General features: G+C 40.2%; 1 protein-coding gene across 2 annotated transcripts in view; it reads right to left on the bottom strand.

Annotated features, from left to right (window-relative positions):
* Nucleotides 1–15,106, bottom strand: part of crtc3 (CREB regulated transcription coactivator 3) — a 60,136-nt gene extending 45,030 nt beyond the window's left edge. For both annotated transcript variants that reach the window (XM_034197526.1, XM_034197525.1), the window contains exon 1: nt 13,869–15,106. In XM_034197526.1, the coding sequence (XP_034053417.1) occupies nt 13,869–14,000 (132 nt within the window). In that variant the 5' untranslated portion in view covers nt 14,001–15,106. The remainder of the gene's footprint in view (nt 1–13,868) is intronic.
* Nucleotides 15,107–24,068: the final 8,962 nt, after the last annotated feature.

A 24,068-nucleotide genomic window follows, 5' to 3' on the forward strand; every position in this document is an offset into this window, starting at 1 on the left:
GCTTGTGTGCATACATTTACACTTGTATAAAATATCCACGTAATTGTGAACCAAATGTACACTTGTGTAAAATATCCACGTAACTGTGAACCAAATTTGAAGTCACAGAAGAAAAAAAAAAGTTTTGTAGCTTGTAGAAAAAAAATGAACTTCGTGATGAAATGTTCACTTGCAGAAAAATACATATTTTTAATATATATTTTCCATTACAACTGCAACTTGGTTATTACAACCTCTCAAATCAGTCATTACAACTTGACGAATCTGCTCTGTGGCAGTATACATCGACGAATCTGCGGTCTTGACTTTTGCTACACTTCTTGCGATAAATGTGTCGCAAAAGTAATTTTCACCTGTAGATGTGGGGGGAGGGAGGGGGGTTGGAGCGAAGGGGCGGAGCTATCAGAACGACGAGTCAGTTACAGTCAGGTCGAATCTGATGACTGCGGGGCTAACGGTTCGTGTCGCTACCTATGGTCGCTACCAGTCCGCTGACATGGCGCGTCAATCAATGGTAAGTTTTGCCCATTACTTGCCCAGTATTACTTTGAATATTATTATTGTGATTGAGGATTAAATCCGCTTTGAAGACCACCGTTTTATATCGTGCAGTTTAGCGGCAAAATAACGTCAGTTAGCCAGCTAACGCTAGCTTTGTTGAGTTTATGCTAGCTAAACAAGTAGTGGTTGTAGTTTACAGCAGTAATTAATATATTATAGCCTACTGCTTTGGCACTAACGGTTGATAACCGTTTATGAAAAGAAAACCAATTGAACTGTACTGAAATAATGACAAGTTTTATAATTGTCTTGGGCTCCTGCTGTGTTTTTAAAGCCTTTGTAAATTATCCATGCTATTTTCTATTTAGAACGAATACTTCAATCAATCAATCAATGTTTATTTATATAGCCCAATATCACAAATGTTATCCATGCTATTTTCTATTAACTAACGTCGAAGTAGTGTATGTGAAATCAACCATCAATTTGTCTCAGTGGACTTCACAGTTTGTACAAAATATCAGTATGACAATACGACACCCTCTGTCCTTAGACCCTCACATCGTACAAGGAAAACTTCCGAAGAAAACCCACAGTTTAAAGGGAAAAATGGGAGAAACCTCAGGGAGAGCAACAGAGGAGGGATCCCTCTCCCAGGACGGACAGACGTGCAATAGATGCCGTGTGTAAATTGAAAAGATAATACATTTGCAACATAGGTAGTCCAAATATTTGGAAATGCATGTGTGTATAATAGGAAGATGAATCCACGGGGATATCCATCCAGGACCTATGATCCAGGACCACAGCCACGATTTAAGATCCAGGGCTCGCGATGCAGGACACAGGAGCGCAGGATCATCCATGACTCCGGATCCCGGCGTATATAGACACCAAAAAGAAAGAAATTTGGGGAAGCTGGGTTAATCGGAACATGAGAGTACACAGGTACAGACAGAGAGAAGGAAGAAGTAAGATGTCCCCCGACAAACTAAGCCTATATCAGCAAAACTAGGGGCTGAATCTAATCAGCCCTAACTATAAGCTTTATCAAAAAGGAAGGTCTTAAGCGCACTCTTAAAAACGGATAGGGTGTCTGCCGCCCGAACACATACTGGAAGCTGATTCCACAAATGTGGAGCTTGATAAGAATTATTATATTATTGGGTTTGTTCTTCAGATATGACTGACGTTAACGTGTAATCTCAATAATGAACTCCAGCTCAACCAACCATATTGTAATATCTAAGTAATCATCTTGAAATATGACATTAATAATTTTAATATACACACATCTTATTGTGAGGTTGATTTCACATACACTACTTCGACGTTAGTTAATAGAAAATAGCATGGATAACATTTGTGATATTGGGCTATATAAATAAACATTGATTGATTGATTGAAGTCTTCGTTCTAAATAGAAAATAGCATGGATAATTTACAAAGGCTTTAAAAACACAGCAGGAGCCCAAGACAATTATAAAACTTGTCATTATTTCAGTACAGTTCAATTGGTTTTATTTTCATAAACGGTTATCAACCGTTAGTGCCAAAGCAGTAGGCTATAATATATTAATTACTGCTGTACACTACAACCACTACTTGTTTAGCTAGCTAGCATAAACTCAACAAAGCTAGCGTTAGCTGGCTAACTGACGTTATTTTGCCGCTAAACTGCACGATATAAAACGGTGGTCTTCAAAGCGGATTTAATCCTCAATCACAATAATAATATTCAAAGTAATACTGGGCAAGTAATGGGCAAAACTTACTGTTGATTGACGCGCCATGTCAGCGGACTGGTAGCGACACCAACCGTTAGCCCCTCAGTCATCCGGTTCGACCTGACTGACTGTGGCTGTGACTGTGTGACTGACTCGAGCCCATAGACTGCCTGAGCCTCGTCGTTCTGATAGCTCCTCCCCTTCGCTCCAACCCCCCTCCCTCCCCCACATCTACAGGTGAAAATTACTTTTGCGACACATTTATCGCAAGAAGTGTAGCAAAAGTCAAGACCGCAGATTCGTCGATGTATACTGCCACAGAGCAGATTCGTCAAGTTGTAATGACTGATTTGAGAGGTTGTAATAACCAAGTTGCAGTTGTAATGGAAAATATATTTAAAAAATATGTATTTTTCTGCAAGTGAACATTTCATCACCAAGTTCATTTTTTTCTACAAGCTACAAAACTTTTGTTTTTCTTCTGTGACTTCAAATTTGGTTCACAGTTAAGTGGATATTTTACACAAGTGTACATATGGTTCACAGTTACGTGGATATTTTATACAAGTGTAGATGTATGCACACAAGCTCAGATTTTTTTTTCTGCAAGTGCTCACATCAGGTTTTACACGCTCTCCCATTTTGCACCATATCTACCTTCATAGAAACCTTTGATCTCTGGACACATCGTTAGCTCAAATATAAACACCTGTGTCATGGAACACGATTATGTCATAACTACAATTGACATGCTCAGAGCAGCATACTTCAGATAATGGTTAATGGTCCTGCCCTCAACAGCTCTAGGTCAAATCTGACATCTCACCATATGCCGTTTCCATGGAAACGCATCCCTCGCCATAAAAGACGATGTCGCTATAACTCCTATGAAAATGTTCAAAAAATGCTCAAACTTCAGTCCAGCCGTCTACGGGACAGTTTTGAGATTTCTTCAAATGCCGTTGCCATGGCAACTAGGGGTGTAACGGTATACGTATTCGTACCGAAATTATTCGGTATGGGCTCTTCGGTTCGGTACACATGTGTACCGAACGAATATAATGTTAAACGTAAAAAATTGAGAACGTAAACAACTTTTTGGAAGTAATCTCAGGTGCTGCGTCGCAGCGTTCAGTGTAATTTGCTCACATTGGGTTCAGCGCGTCATAGAGCGACCAAGTCATTTAATTGGACAAGAGGCATACTATGAGAGCTGGTCACAGGGATGTGTTGAAATGTAGTCAGTAATTTGAGGAACTGTCGAAATGGCGAACGCAGATAAAGTTGAACTCAAAAATCCTCCAGCATCACTGAAGTCTCCGGTTTTGGAACATTTTGGTTTCGCAGTTACGTACAAGGATGACGGACAAAGACAGGTGGACCGAACCAAAGCTGTTTGTCGGCATTGTTCAACTAAAATTGGTTACGCGGCTGGCAATACATCAAACTTGCACACTCATTTGAAAAGGCATCACCCGAACGTGGATATCACCGGTACCAAAAGAAAAAAGACTGAATTGCAAACCCTGTATTTTCTACCTCTGTCCCTAGCGAGAGGGTGTTCTCCACAGCAGGATACATTGTTAGTGCCAGCAGATTAGGGATGGGAACGATTAATCGAATATTCGAAATTATTCAGGTATTCGAATAATTATTCATGTTTCGAATGAGTTGTGAATATTTTTATAAAAAAAAAAATGTTTATTAATTTTTTTTTTTGGGAGTGATGCCTAAATTGATTACATATTATCAAATTGAATAATTCAATGTATATATCTACGACTGTGCCATAGCTAAATGTGTTAGGTGACGTATAAAGGTGTGTTTTGCTCCGCTCACCGGTCCCTCACAGCGGGCAGAGTTGCAGATGCTGATCTCTCTCTCTCTCGTGTCCGGTTATACTTCACTCGCGTTTATGTCCAAATCCATCAGATCTAGCTAGTTCTAGCTAATGATATGGCTGCTGCCCCTCCCTACACGCAGATCACGCAGACTCAAACCTCATCTTAGGCCCAAATGTGGCGCAAATGAGCTCCGCAGCCGTTGCGAGGTTCCGGCGCTAACAGTTCATGAGCATGCTCCCCCGCCCCCTGTCAACACTCGCGACACATGAGTGGCCAGCCTAAACAACAATAAGCGCTGCTTGGCAACCGTGTGTGGCGGAAAAGTACATGGACATTTTGACAGGAGAGATTTAGTTGGCCGGTATTCAACATATTTTACCAGTCATAGTCCGGTAATTATTTACACTCCAAGAAGAGTCCTACACAACAGACATGGCGTCAAAAAGGAGTAATGTGTGGAAATATTTCGACCAGGTTAGTGAGTGCGGTGTAGAGGTCAAACTATGCCAAATTAAACTTATATATACATGCTATACCCGCAACCTCCGTTCCAGCTGAGAGGGTCTTCTCTACAGCTGGCCTGATTGTGAATCGCCTCCACACATGAAAGCTGTAGGCCTATAGCTGTCAAACTATGATCACCAGTTCAATACATTTGACAAATTCGACTTGGTTTCTACACTTATTTTAACATGTATGTTTTTCTAAAAATTGTTGGAAAAAAATTGGGTAAAAAAAAAAGTAAAAAAATGTTTATAGGATATGTACATTTCGGTTAACCGGTTAACCGTTTTTTGGGGGGTTGAATATTCGAATATACATTTGCTTTCAAATTCCCATCCCTACAGCAGATCTGCCCTTTCGGCAAGCAATGTGGACAAGTACATTTTTCTTAAAAAAAACATGATAATACAATGACAAGCAAGCAAGTCCTAGGGTGTTTCTCAATCTCGAGTACGCTTGCTTGGCAGCACATGTCTGCCGAGCATCTTGCTTCAGAAGCGAGGCAAGAATACTTCCTGGCATTCGGAAAACAAAGAGTGGAACAGGCTAGCAAGTGTGCAGGCATCACATGAGAAGCCCCGCCTTACATTTTCCGCCACAGATTTGGGGAAATTGGTCCGTGCGCAAAGCATTGTGGGGATTTTAAGAACGCGGAGTCTACACATGTTCAGCCTCGAAATTTCTCCAAACGAAGTACACAGCGCTCGGTAGAATTCCAAGTATGCTGGACATTGGAACAGTACTTCGGCGGCACTGGATGACGTAGTATACTTGAAATAGTGGCTCTGCAGCAGCTTTACTCACGATTGAGAAACACACCCTATGTCAAGCTGGCTGCTTAGGTACTAGTGCAGTACAGTTCAAATACAGATTATTTCAGTTCATCGAAATGCTGCACCTTAATGTTTATTTTATTATATTTTGTATTTATTTGAGTGAATACATTATTCACAGTTTAATAATAATTAAAACCCCCCAAAAAATATTTTATGTTTTGTGATCATTTTTTTTTGCTGTACCGAAAACGTACCGAACCGTGACCTAAAAACCGAGGTACGTACCAAACCGAAATGTTTGTGAACCGTTACACCCCTAATGGCAACACAATGCTCGCCATGAAACATGGTTTTCTCATAACTTCAATGAAAATGCTCCAAATGGCCCAAAACTTCACAGGTTTGGTAACGATGCAGCCATCAACGCATCTAAGGGTATTATGGGATGTCATCAAATGCCGTTGGAATGGCGACAGATCATTCACCATCAACTTAGTTCAGAGGTTTGCAGTTCAAATATTCTGCTGCTTTTCCAAGCCTTTTTACTTTCTTTTCTTCTCTCATCACACATTCAAGCCCCCAGTGTTCATGTATAATTTCAATCTAAATTCTTCACTTTCTTCTTACACATTACATTTCAGCATAGCTGTTTAGCATCAGCTTTTCAGCATAAAGCATTCCCACTAGCAATTTCTTCAGGAATTGCATTCTCTAGTTGCAAGTTACTCTCCACTTTTGAATAATGTAGTTAATCTACTATAATTAGTTTGTTTAATATCGAATCATATCAATTTGTTTTAAAGCTCAATAAATAACAAAGAAGACATTTGACCGGGACTTTTCTAATTTTGTCCGGAAGTTTTCAACTTTAACGGACATGTTGACATGTTAGCTTAGTTGTTGTCCAGTTGCTATGATGAAGCTGCTTTATCCACAGTTTAAACAGTAACGTTACACATGATAACGTTACTGCCGTGCCCCCCGCGCGTGCCGAATATCCGAATATTCGCTGCTGATTACTACCGAATATCCGGAGCCTGAAAAATTGTATTCGGGACAGCCCTAGTGTCAACTAGAAACAATTTATGCGGTGATGAGTGTGTTTATCTTCGTTGTCATCACTTCAATTAATCAGTATTGATGTGGATTTATGGCCAGTCGACAAAAACATCAGAGAGTTGTATTACTTTCGAGCTGCACAATTAATCTACATTTGAAAGAAATTTCAATGTGGAATATTGCAAAATCAAAATCCGAGTAAGACTACAGGGCTCGACATGAACGACTGCCCGATGGCCCGGGGCCATCTAGTATTTAACTCGGGCAATGAAGCCTCACCTGCTGGTTGCCCGATTGGGCAATCTATTATGCCAGTATCATGCAGCTCGGGGATCAGTAATGAGTGACCCGACAGTAAAACTAAACATATCTATAACTAGTAGGGATGCACGATATTGGTTTTTTGAAACCGATACCGATACCGATAACTTCCTGCTTCTCAAGACCGATAACAAAAAATTGTTTACGCCACTAATTATTTTAACGCATGTGTATTTTTTTTCCTTGGCCGCCCCGTAGTTTCAGAGCGCATCGAGTTTAAAATACCATCTACAAGCTGATGCTGACAGCCCCGCTCCTGCCGCCCGCTTGTGGCAGACCACACTTCCACGCTCACCGGCAGGCACCGACCATAGACTGTATATATAAAGGCACCGACTGGCCATCTGGAGGACCGGGAGGGTGTGTGTATGTGTGGCCCGAGCGAGCGAGAGACCTTACGTGCATTGTTGGCATCTGGTGCTAGCTAGCTGTGCTAACGGATATAAGGAGCTGTTTAAATGAAAACAGAGGAGCGACATTTCGCCACAACTGCGCCGAGCACTTGACTTTATGCAGGAAGCCAGACAGTGGGACATTGTACGAAAAGTCAGCACACTCAGCACGGATAGTGCGCAACATGATTGCAGCGTCCAGGCAGCTCCGGTTCGAGCATATGCCTTGAGTTGCACATAGCTCCAACGCCCATACCACCGACGACATGTTTGTTTACTGTCCTGGCTTCACGGCCGCACACCATTTACGTCACAGCCAGGCATGAGTTAGGGAGCGCTGGATTTGTGAAGAACTCCCCTCTTCCTAAACCACTAATACCACAGTACTGGCAAAACGGGAGGAGCCGAGTGAAAAACAAGCACCCCTCATCCCAATCCACCCACACCGCAGTATTTTTTCTTTTTTTTTACCCAAAAAAAGATATTGTATATTATCGGGGCTATTAATACTGGTATCGGGTTTATCGGGATGACGTCATAATTCCTAATATCGGACCGATAATTATCGGGCCGATAATTATCGTGCATCCCTAATAACTAGTTTAGGTAGTTTGAGAGGTAATTAAAATAGCTACGTGTGATATTCTAACCTGAAGTGTGTGTTTTGTTCCGCTCACCGCTGCATGTGATCATGCAGAGCTGCGTGTCGACTCGTCAGCAGCAGCTGATCTCTCTCTCTCCCGTCAGATTAGACTTCACTCGCGTTTATGTCCATATCGATCAGATCCAGCTAGTTCTAGCTAATGATATGACTACCTGCTTATTAAAAGACACCTAAACAATAAGTGTCGCTATGCAACCGGGTGAGGCCACAAAGTATAGCGCAGCATTATGCATTTGTTTACATGCCCACCGGAACCCCGAGGCATTACCAACAGATCAACGCACAATCAACCCATACAGGACATCTCTTTCTCCACATTAAGTGTTAGACATCAGAATTGACTATTCTTGTCTGTCACATACTTTCTTGTCTGTCACATAAGTGGCGCAACTGAAGTGGTATTGCGCTAAAGGGAAATTATTTTTACCGAAGAGATTTAGATTTGCTAACGGGAACTCTGACGTTGCCATTTTGTGTGCTTCGCGGATGCGCTCGGCTCCTCTCGAATGCTGCTCGGTCAGCTTCCGGATGAGGAGGCATTCGTTCGACCAATTTACAGTAGATAACATTACAAACATTTTTAACAGGGGCCATAATAGTGTAAATAATGTTTGTTTTGGCAGTTACAACTGAATGTAATGTTTTCTACTTTTTTACATCTGGGAAGGCATTTGCCTTCATCAGATGGAAAGTGTCTTGACCAACAACTTAAGTATTTCTTATAGCTATGCAGGGCATGCAAGCGAGCACACACAAACAAGAACAAACAAACAAGTCAAATGAAGAATACAATTGAAATTGTACAATATAATATTGTGGTGGTTCATCTTATAATTCAGTCTAGAGAATGCACCAGACAGCATCTAAGACCTGCACAAATCTAAATGTTCTAGGGGGAGGCCCCCCAAACCCTTCGTGCCATTTCGTCCGCGCGCATTTTTCAGGGCAATCTCTATTGGGCTCAGGGCCATCTGTAAATTAGATTAGATGGCCCACAGGGCCATCTCCCAAAATCCTTAATGTCATGCACTGGACTAATATTTGGTAAAGTCAAAATATGAGAACATATCTGCAATAGTAGCAGTGGTAGTATCGTGAGCGTGAAGAGAAGTCCCGTCCTACAAACGGTATTCTACAGACTTAATACAAATACTTGTTTGGTACAGATCCTGTTAAAAACATCACATCATGTTTGTGGTTTTATTTTATTTTGTAGTGATAATGTGACTTAAGTTTAAAAGAAATGGTAATTTTCTCTAATATTTCAAATCCTCTCGCAATATCAGTCAAAACAATTGCAATTAGTTATTTCTTCCAAATCATGAAGCCCTAGTGCAGGGGTCTGCAACCTTTTTGACCAAAAGAGCCAACAATTTATTTTGTCTGGAGCCGCAAAACATATTTGATAGCTTGATGAATTGATAGCTTTTAAAGTTGTATTTATTGCTATATCATAGACTACAGATTTTTTGCATTTATTATTAATTACATTATATAAAACTGTTAACCTCTAATAAGAAACAAAGAACTCTTATAAGGAGAATAAAAGAAAACACACAGGCCTACTTTAAAATAAATTAAACACAGCACTTGGGTAGTCCTCTGCACATTTGAAGGAAAAAAATAAAACATAGCTGCACCCTAAAAAGAGTTAATTGATTGAATTATGACTGAAGATCGTCAGCTGTCTTCCTCTTCCGGTTTTTCCCTCCAATATGTAAAGGCTGCAGCACCTTTGACAACTTCTCTCTACATATCAAACATACCGGTAAACCAGCATTGTTTGCTGTGAAAGCATATAACTCTGTCCACGCAGAATTAAACCCTGTGTTCCTCCGATACTTTTCTTTTCTTTGATGTATCCATAGTTCGCTCATCGAACCGGGGGCCAGGTTATTCACCTGCAAGAAAAGGCGCTGGTGCGGGACGGTAGCAGGATGTGACGCATATTTTAGTTGACCTAATTAAAACAGTTTTGTTTTTTATTTATGTGTCACAGTATCACCTCAAAATACAAGATATGAAACATTTTCAACCGTGCAACAAAATGTAAATAGTCCTACAAATACTTTTATTTTATTTCCTTCTTATTTTTGTCTAAGCTCAAGGGAGCCAGAGCAGAGGGCCGCGGGTTGTCGACCCCTGCCCTAGTATACAACATTTACAATAGTTTCTTGCCTCAACAGAAGGAACAACAATACTGCCAGTCATGCCGTGGGTACCTTCCCTTCTCTCTGCACTTTGCCTTACAAACCAAGACACAGCATCTTTGATTCTGAGAAAATACTTCGACCTTGAAAGCTTTTTCCAAACCTAACCACTGCTTTAGAGGAGGCACATTTCAAACCATCAAATTAGGGCTGAACGATTAATCGATTTTAAATCGAAATCGCGATTTTAAATGATGCGATTATCAAATCGCAAAGTTTGCGATTTTTTTTCTTTTTTCTTGTGTGTCAGTCATCCACACCAATCAGAAGTGCTGTGCTCCACATGTACCAGCCATTGTTAATCAATCAGAAGTGGCCCATGATAGAAGGTGATAGACAGATTTATCCAATCACCTGCCAAGTGCTTTTGAAAGTGCCTGCCCTTTCCAAATGGCTTCCAATGGAGCTTAATGCCCCGGCCACACGAGGACGAAAACGGCTAAACGCATAGGATTAACGCAAACGCAAAAAAGCTTCCGTCCACACGCAATAGTCACCCGGATAGTGTCTGTTCACACGAGACAGCTCCGTTTAGCTCCAACCGCTGGAGAAGCTGCAGTACATATGCAGGAGCCTGTACGTGGCGCTGTAACTTCCTCCACAAAAGCAGCGAAGAAGCATGGTTGTCATGGTTGCCCTTCTGTTTATTCTCCACGGTGGGGGCCGAGGGAACCGGGCTGAGTTTTTCGCCAGTCAACGTGTATTAAAGTTTAAATCTTCCGACAAAATTATAAAAGTGCCGGTCAAAGGTCTTCTTTGTTGAGCTTTAAAACAAATGAATAACGACTCTATATAATATAATAATAAAATACACGGAGCCTCTCTTTTTCCTCCCTCTCTTTGGACAGCGCCAGTGTCTGTTTCATGCAGCAGCTGATCCAGTAATGAGTGACACGGCCGACAGTAACAATAAATATATTTATAACTAGTTTAGGTAGTTTGAGAGGTGTCTCCGTCCTGTCAGATTAGACTTCACTCGCGTTTATGTCCATATCGAGAGAAAGATAAATAATCTGAATTCAGTGCAGTTTACTTTAACGCGGGGGTGAGCAGCAGAGGTGGGGAGAGGCGGGGCTATTGCCTCATCATTATCAGAAAATGATCGTACACACGGAGCCGTTGGACCCCCCAGAGCGTTGCGTATGCCGTTCTATCCACCTTGGGACCCGTTATCGTTTCCGCAGTCGTTTAGTGCCGTATTCGGTCGTCTTCGTGTGGCCGAACGGTCTATATGACACTAAACAGTAACGCAAACGACCGTTTTCGTCCTCGTGTGGCTGGGGCATTAGATGGTTTGGTGAAACAAACCATCTGAGTCAGGTTAGTAATGCTCCATCACATGTTTTACATATATGACAGGGTGAATCTTAAACTGAAGCTTGACTTTAAAGCAACCCAACGGAAGTTTCATGTAAGTTTAGTTCTTTCACTCGTAGCTCGGGCTGCGGGGGTGCTAGAGACGGGAGTACGTTGATACGACCTTCCTAGACGGAGATATGGCCGCATTTTACAATAAACTTTCGTTGGGTCGCTTAAAAACAAATATCGCTATTCGAATCGCAATCGCAATATTTGTCAGAAAAATCGCAATTAGATTTTTTCCCAAAATCGTGCAGCCCTACATCAAATACAAAAATGTCACAGGGACCAAAAATGTGAATTACATTTTGACAGTAGCAGGTGTGTCAGATAACTCCTCCTGCTGCCGTGACACATGACAAACATACTTCTGATAATATTGTGATTACTTTTGGCGTAACACCAGTGACATTTAATTTTCAATCTAGGTCAAATCACCAAAATATGACTTTTTATTTATTTTTTAAACCAAATCCGCATTTAAACCTCTTACACCAGTGTTGGCGTTAGGGATTACATAACGGCAGACGTGCAGACTTTACACACTTATGGTTCACAGGGACGCCAGCAGCTGAGAGAAGGCTGGGGTCTGTGTGGGTACCGCTTCTATGAGCCCCTCGGAGGGAGTTATATTCAGTCCTTTGGTAACTGGGGTAGATGTTGAAGCAGCGACTTCTAATTCCAACTGTTTGCCTCAGCCTCGCTGACTGGACTTTTCTGTCTCGCAGGGTCACTTACAGTTCATACCTTATGGCATACTTCATTCAAAACCACATCCTCTTTGACTGGCCATGCAGGAGTCTCCCACTCATAGAATGAGCACATTGTGAACCAATGGCACGAGTATAATGTGAAAAGCATCTTTATATCCTCCCAGAGTGCACTTTTTTTATTACTTGGAATGTGTAGAGTATATGCTTCGAATTATCATGAGATATACAGAAAGAAATATATCACAAAAATAACAGCTCCTTTTAAAAAGCACGTTGACCAATGTGAAATACAGTGAGCTGCTTCAATTACAGATAAAAGCCACAAATATTTATTTCCCTTTGTAAATGACAACTGGAGATCTGAAAAAGTGTCTTGAATGACTGGTGACCCAAAGTCTTTAAGAAGTAAACACCAAACATGAATCTCAAACTGTTGGCAGGCATCAACATTAATCTTCCTTATCAAGTCTCACCATCTCCTTTGGAAACCACAAAAAACAAGTTGGCGGATGAGCCATTAGCTGAACGTGAAACCAATGATTATTTCTATACGATAACAATTTATTCTTTCCATTAAACATCACAAGTTCGAAGTGCCAGAAACACAATATCTATGACATAGAAAAGCAGTAAATAGTTACCAGATCATTTTCTAAATAGTACAAATAGATAAAGCCATAGTTGAAAAATAGACTCCCACCTGGTTCCAACCTATTTAATGGGACGATTTGGTATTTTTTATATCATTTGAACTACAATCTCTTTGAGTTTTGACCTGGTGATGGTACAGCACAGCATCTAAACATGACATACAAATCATCTCACATTGGCTGTTTTGAGACCTCATCAAGGTTCTAGAAATACCATAAGTCGTAAGTATACATTATGGACACCTGAGCATCTGCACAGCAAATGAATGAGAGCATTAGCTAATAGATGTAAATGTAAATATGAATGATACAGTATGTCCAAATGATGTGCCATCCTCATCATCCCACACTAACTCTATGCAGAGGAGGCACATGAGGTTTTACCTCGGGAATTCATTACAAATAATGGAATAACAAAGTGCAGACACAGCAGTCTGAATACATGCATACTGTATATTTACAGGCAACAGTGCTTCCTTTGGGTATTCATAAAGAGAGGGGCTTTAGACGGGTGGTGCAGATTAAGAAGAGCTATTTTCTCAATGTCCTGTTATACTGTTGCAATTTTTTAAAAACAGGTCTGGCACTGTTTATGTTAAATATTGGATTTTGTATGCTGTTCCTATTTATTTTTTAGTTTTAGTTTGGGTACTGCAGTCATTTTTATTACATTGACCATCTATATATTTGCAGCACATAGGGTTCACCCTTGTTGAATGGAGTGGTGTAAAAGTAACAAGTACATTTACTGAAGTACTACTAGTTAAGTACAACTTTGAGGGACTTTTTGCTACTTCTACCAGACTACAATTCAAAGTGAAATCTTGTACTTTTACTCCACTATATATACTTTTTTACTTGAGTAACATGTTTTTGCAATTAGTTATAAGACTTTTAACAGAATATTCCTACACTGTAGTACTTCTACTTTTACTTAAGTACAATATCTGAGTACTTCTTCAACCTCTGGTTGAATGGTTGTAAACAAGAAGTACTGGTTGAATACCAGACATTTGAGTGAGCAGAGGAAGTCCATCAGACTCACTCCAGCCCAGGCTGAGTGAAAGAATACAGCTTTGTCCTTAAACACAATGAACGCATTCGTACAAAAAAGGGCCACAATTAGCTGAACAGTAAGTGTATTTACCCGTGAAACAGTGAGGTCTGTCATGAGCTGCTCAAAGGCCCGCGTCTCCTCTGCTTGCTTCTGGTTGTGCAGGGCTATCTTCTCGCTGAACTTCCTGGGGTTTGAGCCACCTGTGCCCGGGGAGCCGGACATCGTGCGGGCCGCAGTTGTACAACTTCAGCTACTTTGAAAAAAGTGATAGATGGGGCTGGGAGTTTACTGTCCAAAATCTTCCAGTGAGCAGTGCGGTGAACCCATTAGAGTTTTAAAAACATACCACACATCGCTGTTTGGTTAAAGTTAATTCAGTGTCAACTGCTGCAGAATCACAACCGAGTCGCTACTGTGAGCGGAGCTAGTAGCTAACTTAGCTAAGCTAACGTTAAAGCTCCAGTTTATAAAAGTTGTCTTATTTTTCTGTGAGTAAATAAAGCGTCCGTAAATTATGTGTTTACAATGTAACTTTAATAACTCCCAATCAGAATTACGTGTTTATTAGAATAAATTACTGGTACAATATAACTTCATATTTCCAGCGAACCACTTGTTTGAATCTGTCGTTATCGTAACGTTAGCTGTCATGGCTAACATAATGCTGGAGGTGAACAGTAGGGTAACAGCCGCAGCTAGCCAAGTGAGCTAAACTGCTGTCAGTGCCATCACAACAATTAAGAAAAACGCACTTTGCCAACTTTCATACACTCGACCTCGGTCAACATCTAACATACTTTTAAACGAGCAATGTGAAGCAGACTTGAGGCTTGTGTAAGAGAAAGTTGTTAGCCTCGATAGCTAAATATCGCTACTAACGTTAGCAAAGCTCCCGAGCAGATGGGCAAAGGTTTGTTCGGTAAATTATATTTCAAGAAGTGTCCGCTGGACTGGTCCGGGCGTAAACTCAATATCGACTTTATGTTACCAGAACAATTGTGAAACCTCCACAACACTACTATTCACTTGTGATGCAGGAAAATAATCCAACATTTCACTCTTAAACTGATATCACAGCGCTTTTTAGGAGTCGGGTCTTCTTCTGTTAATCCACGGACAGCGAAGAGATTTCAGACAAACTCCAAGCCGACGACTCCGGTGAAAATAAACAAACAACGCCGAAAGAAAAGCGTTTCTCCTTCGTCGCTGCTGAAGCAGAAGTCTTCTGAGAGATTACTGCCAATGTTTTCAGTTTATTAGCGTGGGTTGACACTGCTTGTAACAGCAACTCAGATCCGCTGGCTTGTTATCCTCATACTACTGCGAGAAAAACATTACCTCGTTAAACACGGTCAATACCTTTGCTGTCCACAGGGCGGCGACAAAGCCATTATACTGACTCAATGGGATTACCATACTGCCAGCTAGTGATGGCGAGATGAAGCTTTATGAAGCTTTCCAGCCAATTTGTTCGCAAAAGGGTTCATCTCATAAGGCTTCATCATGGGCTTCATTTGAACCTTTATATATACAGTCTATGATTTGAACACAACCCCCCCCCCCCTGTTGGTCAAAGTGTGTAAAACAGGCAGATTTTATGGGATTAGTTTTGTGTCATAAAGATAAAGCAACACTCTCTCAGAATCAAGCAAAACTAAGAGTTTGAGAGAAAAATCAAGCTGAATAAATGTAATTTAAAAAATAAAACTATAAGTTGCAAACAAATAATTTGTGTAATCATGTAAACTATAAGTATGTTTTCTTTGTTTTAGAATATCTTTTTGTTTGCGGTTCTCTTTGCTTCTTTCTCAATGATCAGACTTTTGCTCTAGCTGCAGCTCTTCTCGTTTGCGCTCCTTCAATTTTTGTTTTCGATTCTGACACAAACGTCCCAGGTGGGCGGGACTTTCAGGGGTGCGTCCCCATTGGCTACTCAGTTTTTGAGTGACAGCCCACTCCACCACAGATCATACAGTGCAACTCATGCAGCAAACTCCGGAGTCCACTCGGCCACGTTTGTGTTGGTGTCTCCTGGGGAGTTTTCATGAAAATATCGGACTTATCTTATGGATTGCTGTGCATTATACTTGTGTTGTGTAGTTTATACCTTGTTCCAACTTTAAATATTGTAATACCTGAACACCTGAACACACATGCTGTAAAAATAATAAAATCTATTAAATGTATATGTAAAGACTAGGGCCGGGACTTTAACGCGTTAATTAAGATTAATTAATTACACAAAAATTAACGCGTTAAAAAAATTAACGCATTTTAATCGCACTTATTTTTGCACCGCGGAACGTTTCTCACTGGATGAGTTTCAGGCGTACCGATTATACTGGAGCACCAACTAACGTTCATGACTTCAGACAACAACAAACCACAGTGAACAACAGTGGGAAATGTTGTTTTAAAAACGGACGGATGGAAGCGTCGATAAGAGCACGGTTGTGTGCAAATTATGCAAAAAGGAATTCGCATATCACCGCAGCACATCAAGCCTCAAGTATCACCTCAATGCAAAACATATAGCAGCTAGCGTGGAAGCTAGCGTGGACGTTAGCCTCTTTTATCGCGTTCACACCAAAAAGAGCCGGTACTAAAATTAGTTCATGAGAACCTTTTTACCCCCACGAAAGTCCCTGCTAGAGAGCAGAGAGCTGCTAGAGAGCAGGGACTTTCGTGCGGCTCTCTTGTGAGAAAAGAGCTATATTTCTGATTGGCTGGGCGGATTGCAAACCACGCCCCGTAAAACTCCCAAAAAGTTTTGTGAAGCCGCCATTTTATTATCCTCGCATTAGTATTATTAGCATTGGCATTAGCCCAGCGCAGAAACGCAGAGAGACTAACTTATGGCAACACAAAATAAAACATGGGAGCGGTGGAGATGAGGAGGTGTCGGCGTTCTGGCGATTTACTCGGAAGGCTTCAGTAGAAGCTGCTGGGACTCCCAGCAGCTTCTACTGAAGCCAGTCCCCAACTCCGGGGACTTCCGGCCGGGGACTTTGGGCGGCAGTATACGCCGTGAAGTGGTTTGCGGCCTGCCAGTAAACCCAAAGCAGAAGAAGAATAAGTGACGTCAGCTGCTTCATTTGCCTAATCCACCCCCAGGTTCAAAGAGTTCTCATGAACTAAGTTCTCATGAACCTTTGTGGGAAAAGTACTGCGGTGTGAATGCGCCTAATGGTGTACTAAAATCCATGTGAAAAAAATTGCTTCTCACTGTTCTTAGGTCAAATATTTATATGTGATTAAAAATGTGATTAATTTCGATTAATTAATTACAAAGCCTCTAATTAATTAGATTATTTTTTTTAATCGGGTCCCGGCCCTAGTAAAGACATTTGGTCAAATGAAATTACACTGAGCAAGTGCAGTGGCGTTTTTATATGTACAAAAGTGGTGGGGCACAACAAACTTAGATGTCTATAAGCTTCTGCAGTGAGGTTCATGGCTGGTGAGGCACGAGCACTGACTCTTCAGGTTTACAAATATTATATTTTGACCTAAATCAAAATATAATATTATTTTCAAAAGCTTTTTTTGTCTGATGCTTCGATTAATTTTAAACAGACAGTTCAACAAAAGGATACCCAAAAAATGTCATTTTATCATTTACATATTGAATTGTTCTCTCTTAGTAAGATCCCATTTTCAATAAAATGGTGGTCTTACCTTGACTTGAAGATGAAGTCCATTTGCCTATCCATCTGGACAAAAATCTCTATTACTTTTTTGTAAAAGTCCTCCTTATCTTCTTGTAGTTTCAAAAGTCTATCATAAATCTAATCGATAGATTTATGATTAGAAAATTATAAAAGTAGGTTAGACAAAACGTGCATTTATCTAACAGGTTTGTTTCCCACATTTCTTATTTGGAGCTATTTTCTAAAATCCTATGGAGAAATCTCATTGCTTTTTTGTCGAGGGAAGCCATGCGCAGCTTACTTCCGGGTTTTAGGAAGCATCACTGCAGCTCTCTCGTCTCCTCTTCACACACCACACTTTTCGCGGCACACGTACTTACAGCCAATCAGCTCTGAATTATGTGAGATGACGTATGGTGGGGATGGCAGCTCAATGCCCCTATGGTCATTGTTTTTTTGCCACACACATTAAATAGGAAAATATTCTGAGCATGCGCAGTGTAGTTTTTACAGTCACTATTGACTTAGACAGTGAGAGGGAGGGGCATGATCGGGTTTTGTCCCACATGGCTCTAAACAGCTCAATAGGCACACACTGTAGACACTAATTAGAAGAACACAGACTAAAACAGCAATGTACAGACGAATCAGATGATTAAACATGATCTTAAAATATATTTTATTTATTTTTTTATTTATTTTTTACATTTTTTTGTAATCATTATTTGTAATACTTTCTGCTGACACTAGGTGGGGCTGTGCCTAATGACCAGTCGCCACTGAGCAAGTGATAACAGCAACGCCCAGCGTGGATGGAGCTGGTGCAGGTCTTTCTTCATGCCCCCCCTCCGTGGACAGTAGCGTGGCGAGGGAAAACAATTAGGGGAAGCCAATAATATGTCCTTTCTTTTGGGTCGGGGGGGTGTGGTGGTCAATATAATAACGTAACCAGATGAGTGATTATAGCACCCGGTATCATTTTACACACATTTGTATCATACAGATGCAGGATTTACACACCGCCTGTTATCTAACCGACAGGTCCGCACGCACTCTCCAGCCCAAACTCTAATAAGCATTCATTCACAAACTAAATCAGGAGACCTTTAACGTTTTACGTCCGATTCGCTCCTTTTTTCCTCTCTGTACACAGCACCAGTTTGGGCATCGGCCTGTCATCAGATTGTATTTGTTTTTGCTGCTGTAGCGGAAGTTTAGTAGAATTATTTTTTGAGTAAATACTCCAAATCTTCACCCTCCATAATTGCACTTTCTTCAGTTGCTTGCTACTTTCTAACGGCGGTGAGAGTGGTGCAGTGACGCTATCTATCTTCTATCGATTTGATTTATGATTAGAAAATTATAAAAGTAGGGTAGACATGTGAATATTATCCGACTGAACACAACGTGCATTTATCTAACAGGTTCATTTTCCACTGACCTTATTTCGAGCTATTTTCCAAAATCCTATGGAGAAATCCCATTGCTTTCTGTCGAGGGAACCCGAGCGCAGCTTACTTCCGGGTTTTAGGATGCGTCACTGCACCACTAAGTTGATGCGATTTGATTGGATTGTGAGGCAAGGGAAGCTAGCCGCCTCTGGCTTCCCTTGGCATGGCCCTGACTAATCACAGGTTGGCAGGGGCATCACGTGAGCCTCATCTGATTGGTCAATCTCTCCATTTTTTTTCACCAAGGGAAGCCAATTTCGGCTAGCCTCCTCTCGCAGCAGAGAGTGCAATCTACTGTTTCACCATAACATCTAGAGGGGCGCTGTTTCACTCTTTGTAAAATACTCAATGAGAATGGGGGAGAGACGGGCCGGCAGCAACACACAACAAATAATTTCCGAAACTAAATGAAGTGTTTTTATTTATTTATTAAAATTATAACTACACTCCGAAAACACAGGGGAAGCCTGGCTTCCCTTGGCCTCCAGGAGAAAACGCCACTGTCCGTGGATCTGATGCGTCCCCTCAGAGGAAGTGGGAAAACGGAATAAGACCTCTGGACACCACGCTGTCTCAATGATCCACACTGTTAATATGAGAGGAAAATAAATGTTTTAGGAAATGAAAAATGTGAAGTTAACAAATACAACTCAGCTCAGGGGCGGTTTTCCTACAAAGAGAAGTAGTAAACTCAGCCTCCATTGATTTTCATATCAAATTAGCGTGTTAATAAAATAAGCTATCATGACTTATACTTGCATTTCTAAACAGAATCATGAAAGCCTGTTGGTAGAGTCAGGCACACAAGTCCGTTTGAGTGTGTGTGCCGGTGTCTGAACGCTCACTCACTGCTAGCTATGTAGCTAACTGTCCCTGCTGTTAGGCTACTTAGCTTGCATTGTTATGGATCTAAAGTTAGCAAAAGCTAACTTTCATAGCACAGCTTGTTTACTTCTCACTTAAGGCGAGACACCCCAGGTGAATAGGGTAAATTGTTTAACTTAAAGGTATCAGCTAGAAATTTCTCCAGTTAATTACTTACAATAAGGCAATTGTCTTTTGTATTACAAGTTTTCTGAAATAGCATGTTTAAATATGCAAATTATCCATTATCTCATTAAATATGCACATATTTTAACACATTTCAGGAATCGAAATCTGAACTTTGGATATAGCCAGATTCAAAATTCTTGTTTCATTTTGTAGTCATATTAGTATCTAAGGCTTTTACAGAAGGGATATTGGATATCTCTTTTTATCACTCCATAAATCAGAAAATACTGTCAACAGCCCTAAAATATCCATTTTCGCCATGTTTTTAGGTATACAATGTTGTATAATTCAGGCTATGAATTATATATGAACAAACCCTTCTGTAAAAGCCTTCATAATATTGATAGGAATATAACTGGAAGGTTTGGTGTATGTACGTGCTACTGAAGTTGAAATTTCGAACTCAGAGTAGGAGAAAAAACTCAATTTGAGAAAACGACCTTTAAAGATTGCAGCTAGCTAAACCCTCCTGTTCTTTGGATGACAGCTTGCGCATCGACGCACTCCGTGAAGGTATTTCATGTTCAGGGTCATTTTTTTTTTTATAACCTTGCTTCGTGCAAGTGACAATTGTTGTCGTCTTCTCTGTGAACGTTTTTTTCGCCGTTCTTTTGGCATTTTGAGATTTCAATTTCTAGCTGAAAGCTAACCAGGAAGTGTTTTAGCACACCACGTGACGCATCTGAACGAATTACGTTGTCAAAAATTGACACCAGCCAATGAGATTTCGTTTCTTGGTTTAAGACCCCTTTGTGCTTTCACGATTGGTTGCTGATACAAAGGAAATGACCATATTTGGATCCGATGAGATTGTGCAGGAGAGACGGAGCTTTCCAGCGATACCTCTGTTGACATGGTGCACACAGCGGTCGCGGTACTTTATGTTACGTTAGAATGCTAACTTTTGGTGAATTTAGGAGAAATCTACAGACGCAAATAGACAAACTATAGTAAAATAAACACTTAAATGTGTATTTTGTACGTTTTCCTTCCAAAAGCCTGAAAGAAAACATGTTCTGGAATCAAAATAGCACAAAATCTCAAAATTGACCAGTACTTGAAAAACGATGTTTTTGCCTGCCGTGTCTCGCCTTAACACAATAAAGAAACAGACCGTATAGTACAGCACAAACAACACAAATGATCAATACTTACATATATTTTCATTTGTTGTATTATAATAATTGAAATGCTGGTTCTTCTGGGGGTCTTCTGTCCGTGCTCAGCTACCGCAGCTGCACTGTACAATCGCCGGAGGACTGGGCTGTCATTCAAAAACTGAGTAGCCAATGGGGACGCACCCCTGAAAGTACCGCCCACCTGTGACGTTTGTGTCAGAATCGAAAACAAAAAATGAGGGAGCGCAAAAGAGAAGAGCTGCAGCGAGAGTGCATAGAGTGGCGAAGTACCTCCCCTTCTGGGGGAGCTCCATGGGACCTTATTTCGGAAAAATTATGTATTGAAGTCAATGGAGAGAGAAAGATTATCTTTCGATCCCGTTTGAATTGTGCCACGAATTACATATATGATGTTTGTCAATTTAAAAGATAATTTTGCAGGTCAAAAAAATTAAAATGTGTCGTAAAACTGTGAAGTAACACATTTTTTTGTGTGAAACGCTCAATGAACTACATCTCTGGTCTCGCACAACAACACAGACGTCACCAAGATGGCCGTCACTACTGTCTTGTCAAAAAAGGGATTGACTACCCTCACTATCACCTGCCTGCCTTCCTTTGATTCTCTCTGAACTGCCTGATTTTTTTTATGTTTAATGTCAACCATTTGTGCAGATAGCATGAAGTAGAAAAGATCGCAGATGCTAATGTAGCGTTAGTGTTAGCATTTCTCCCCCGGGCTTAAATGGTGTATTATAGAATGATCCGTTGTGACAGTAGCCTACTCTTCAAAGGGTTCACGAAATATGACTACTACTCTTACTGTTTAACATTTTGGGTTACTTGATGTTACTTCATGTTAAGGCTAATACAAATGACAAGGCTAAGACTGTAATGCTAACTAACGTGCTTGCTACTAGCTAGGTAGCTAACTTGATCCAGCCATGACTTACTCTGGGATTTGTAGTCTTTTTAGTTGCGTATTTTTCATAGTCTTATATTTCAACAGTTTTACGACAAACTGTGACTTTTTTGACATGGAAATTATTTTTTAAGATTGACAAACATCATATGTGTAATTCATGGCACAATTCAAACGGGATCGAAAGATACGTTTTCTCTCTCCATTGACTTCAATACATAATCTTTCTGAAATAAGGTCCCATGGACCGGAAGTAGATGGGCGTGACTTCACCACTCTATTGAGAAAGAAGCAAAGAGAACTGCAAACAAAAACGTATGTTAAAACAAAGAAAAAAGACTTATAGTTTACATGATTACACACATGATTTGTTTGCAACTTATAGTTTTATTTTTGAAATTCATTTTATTTACCTTGACTCATTTTTTTTTCTCTTAAACTCTTAGTTTTGCTTGATTCTGAGAACGTGTTGCTTTATCTTTATGACACAAAACTAATCCCAAAATATTTGACATCTCAGTGTGCTCTATCTCATACCGAGTTCCCAACGAGTAAAGCCTTAGAATAACTCTAAACAATGAACATAAAATCATATTTTCATGTTAACAATATTGTTATTGCAGTTTAATGATTGTGATAGAAAAGCCTAAGGATTTGTATTCCTTAATAATATTCGTAAACTTAATGTTGTAGCCTGAGAAAGGCTAAACCATATCAAAGAATACATTGATTAACTACATTATCTCATTTAGCTGTAGCTTTTATATACAAAAAAAAGACTTATTGACCAGTCGTTGAACCAGGGACCCTGCGGTTGTAAGTCAACTGCTTTCCAGCTGAGCCACAGCACAAACACTGAATCTACCTGAAAACACTGCATTCTATTCCTGTATTTATTTATGTTTGTATTCCTTTATTTATTTATACTTATGACATGTTCCGACCTATATACTGTATAAGTGAGGGTCTGAGCTCTCTTAATTCCATCGTGTCACCGGGCCCGGGTCCGGGAGGGATAATATCGTTCTTATTATACATCCATGGGTAATATAGTGCCACAGTGACGCATCCTAAAACCCGGAAGTAAGTTAGCATTTTACCACTTCCGGTTCCTTCGACAAAAAACAATGCAATTTCTCCATAGGATTTTGGAAAATAGCACGAAATACATGTAAGGTCTGTGGTTGACACAAATTGAAGAGACGGATCACGTTTTGTTCGGCCGGATATATCCACATGTCTACCCTATTTTTATAATGTTCTAATCATAAATCTAATCGATAGATTTATGATTGATAGATTTATGATTCGAAAGTAGGGTAGGGTAAACATATGGATATTATCCGACTGAACAAAACGTGATCTGTCTCTTCAATTTGTGTCAACCACAGACCTTATTTCGAGCTATTTTCCAAAATCCTATGGAGAAATTGCATTGTTTTTTGTCGAAGGATCCGGAAGGAGTTTACTTCCGGGTTTTAGGATGTGTCACCGTGGCACTCATGAGCGTTGTGGTTCAACCCACATTTTCAACCAATTTTCAAACGGTTTGGTTTGTTATAAACATCAAAAATGTAGTTATGATACTGCATACTTATAATTATAATCATTAACTTTTTTTTTCAACATGTCTTGTTGTCTCCTGTATCATAGCCATGCTAATACAACACAGTCTCACAGCATTTTGTGTTATAGTCACAACATTTAATCTATTGATTCGTGTTCACCAACACGATTTTCCCCTTTTTTTCGTGTCACACAGAACGATTTTAAAAGCAATGTATTTCTATTGGTAGTATGTTTCGTGCCTGCAGTACGTCTTTTTGTCTGTTCGGGTCTTGGAAGACCGGAAGCTGTGGGGTTCATAAAAACATGTTCTTACTCAATATCAAGCCACGATTATTGTTTTTATTTTAAATCGTATAAATGTCGGACTTTTTTTGTCGTCGGTGAGGAAAATAAATGGGGCTCAGAGCCTCAGAATACTGAAATCTGTATTTTTTTAAATCTTTTTTTCCTTCTAATTTGTTATTCTTTTCTAAATAACACACTGTTATTTACTCACCAATAACACACAATTATCCTTGTTTTTATTT

Source organism: Gymnodraco acuticeps, unplaced genomic scaffold, assembly GCF_902827175.1.
Source record: "Gymnodraco acuticeps unplaced genomic scaffold, fGymAcu1.1, whole genome shotgun sequence".
Classification (NCBI taxonomy): Eukaryota; Metazoa; Chordata; class Actinopteri; order Perciformes; family Bathydraconidae; genus Gymnodraco; species Gymnodraco acuticeps.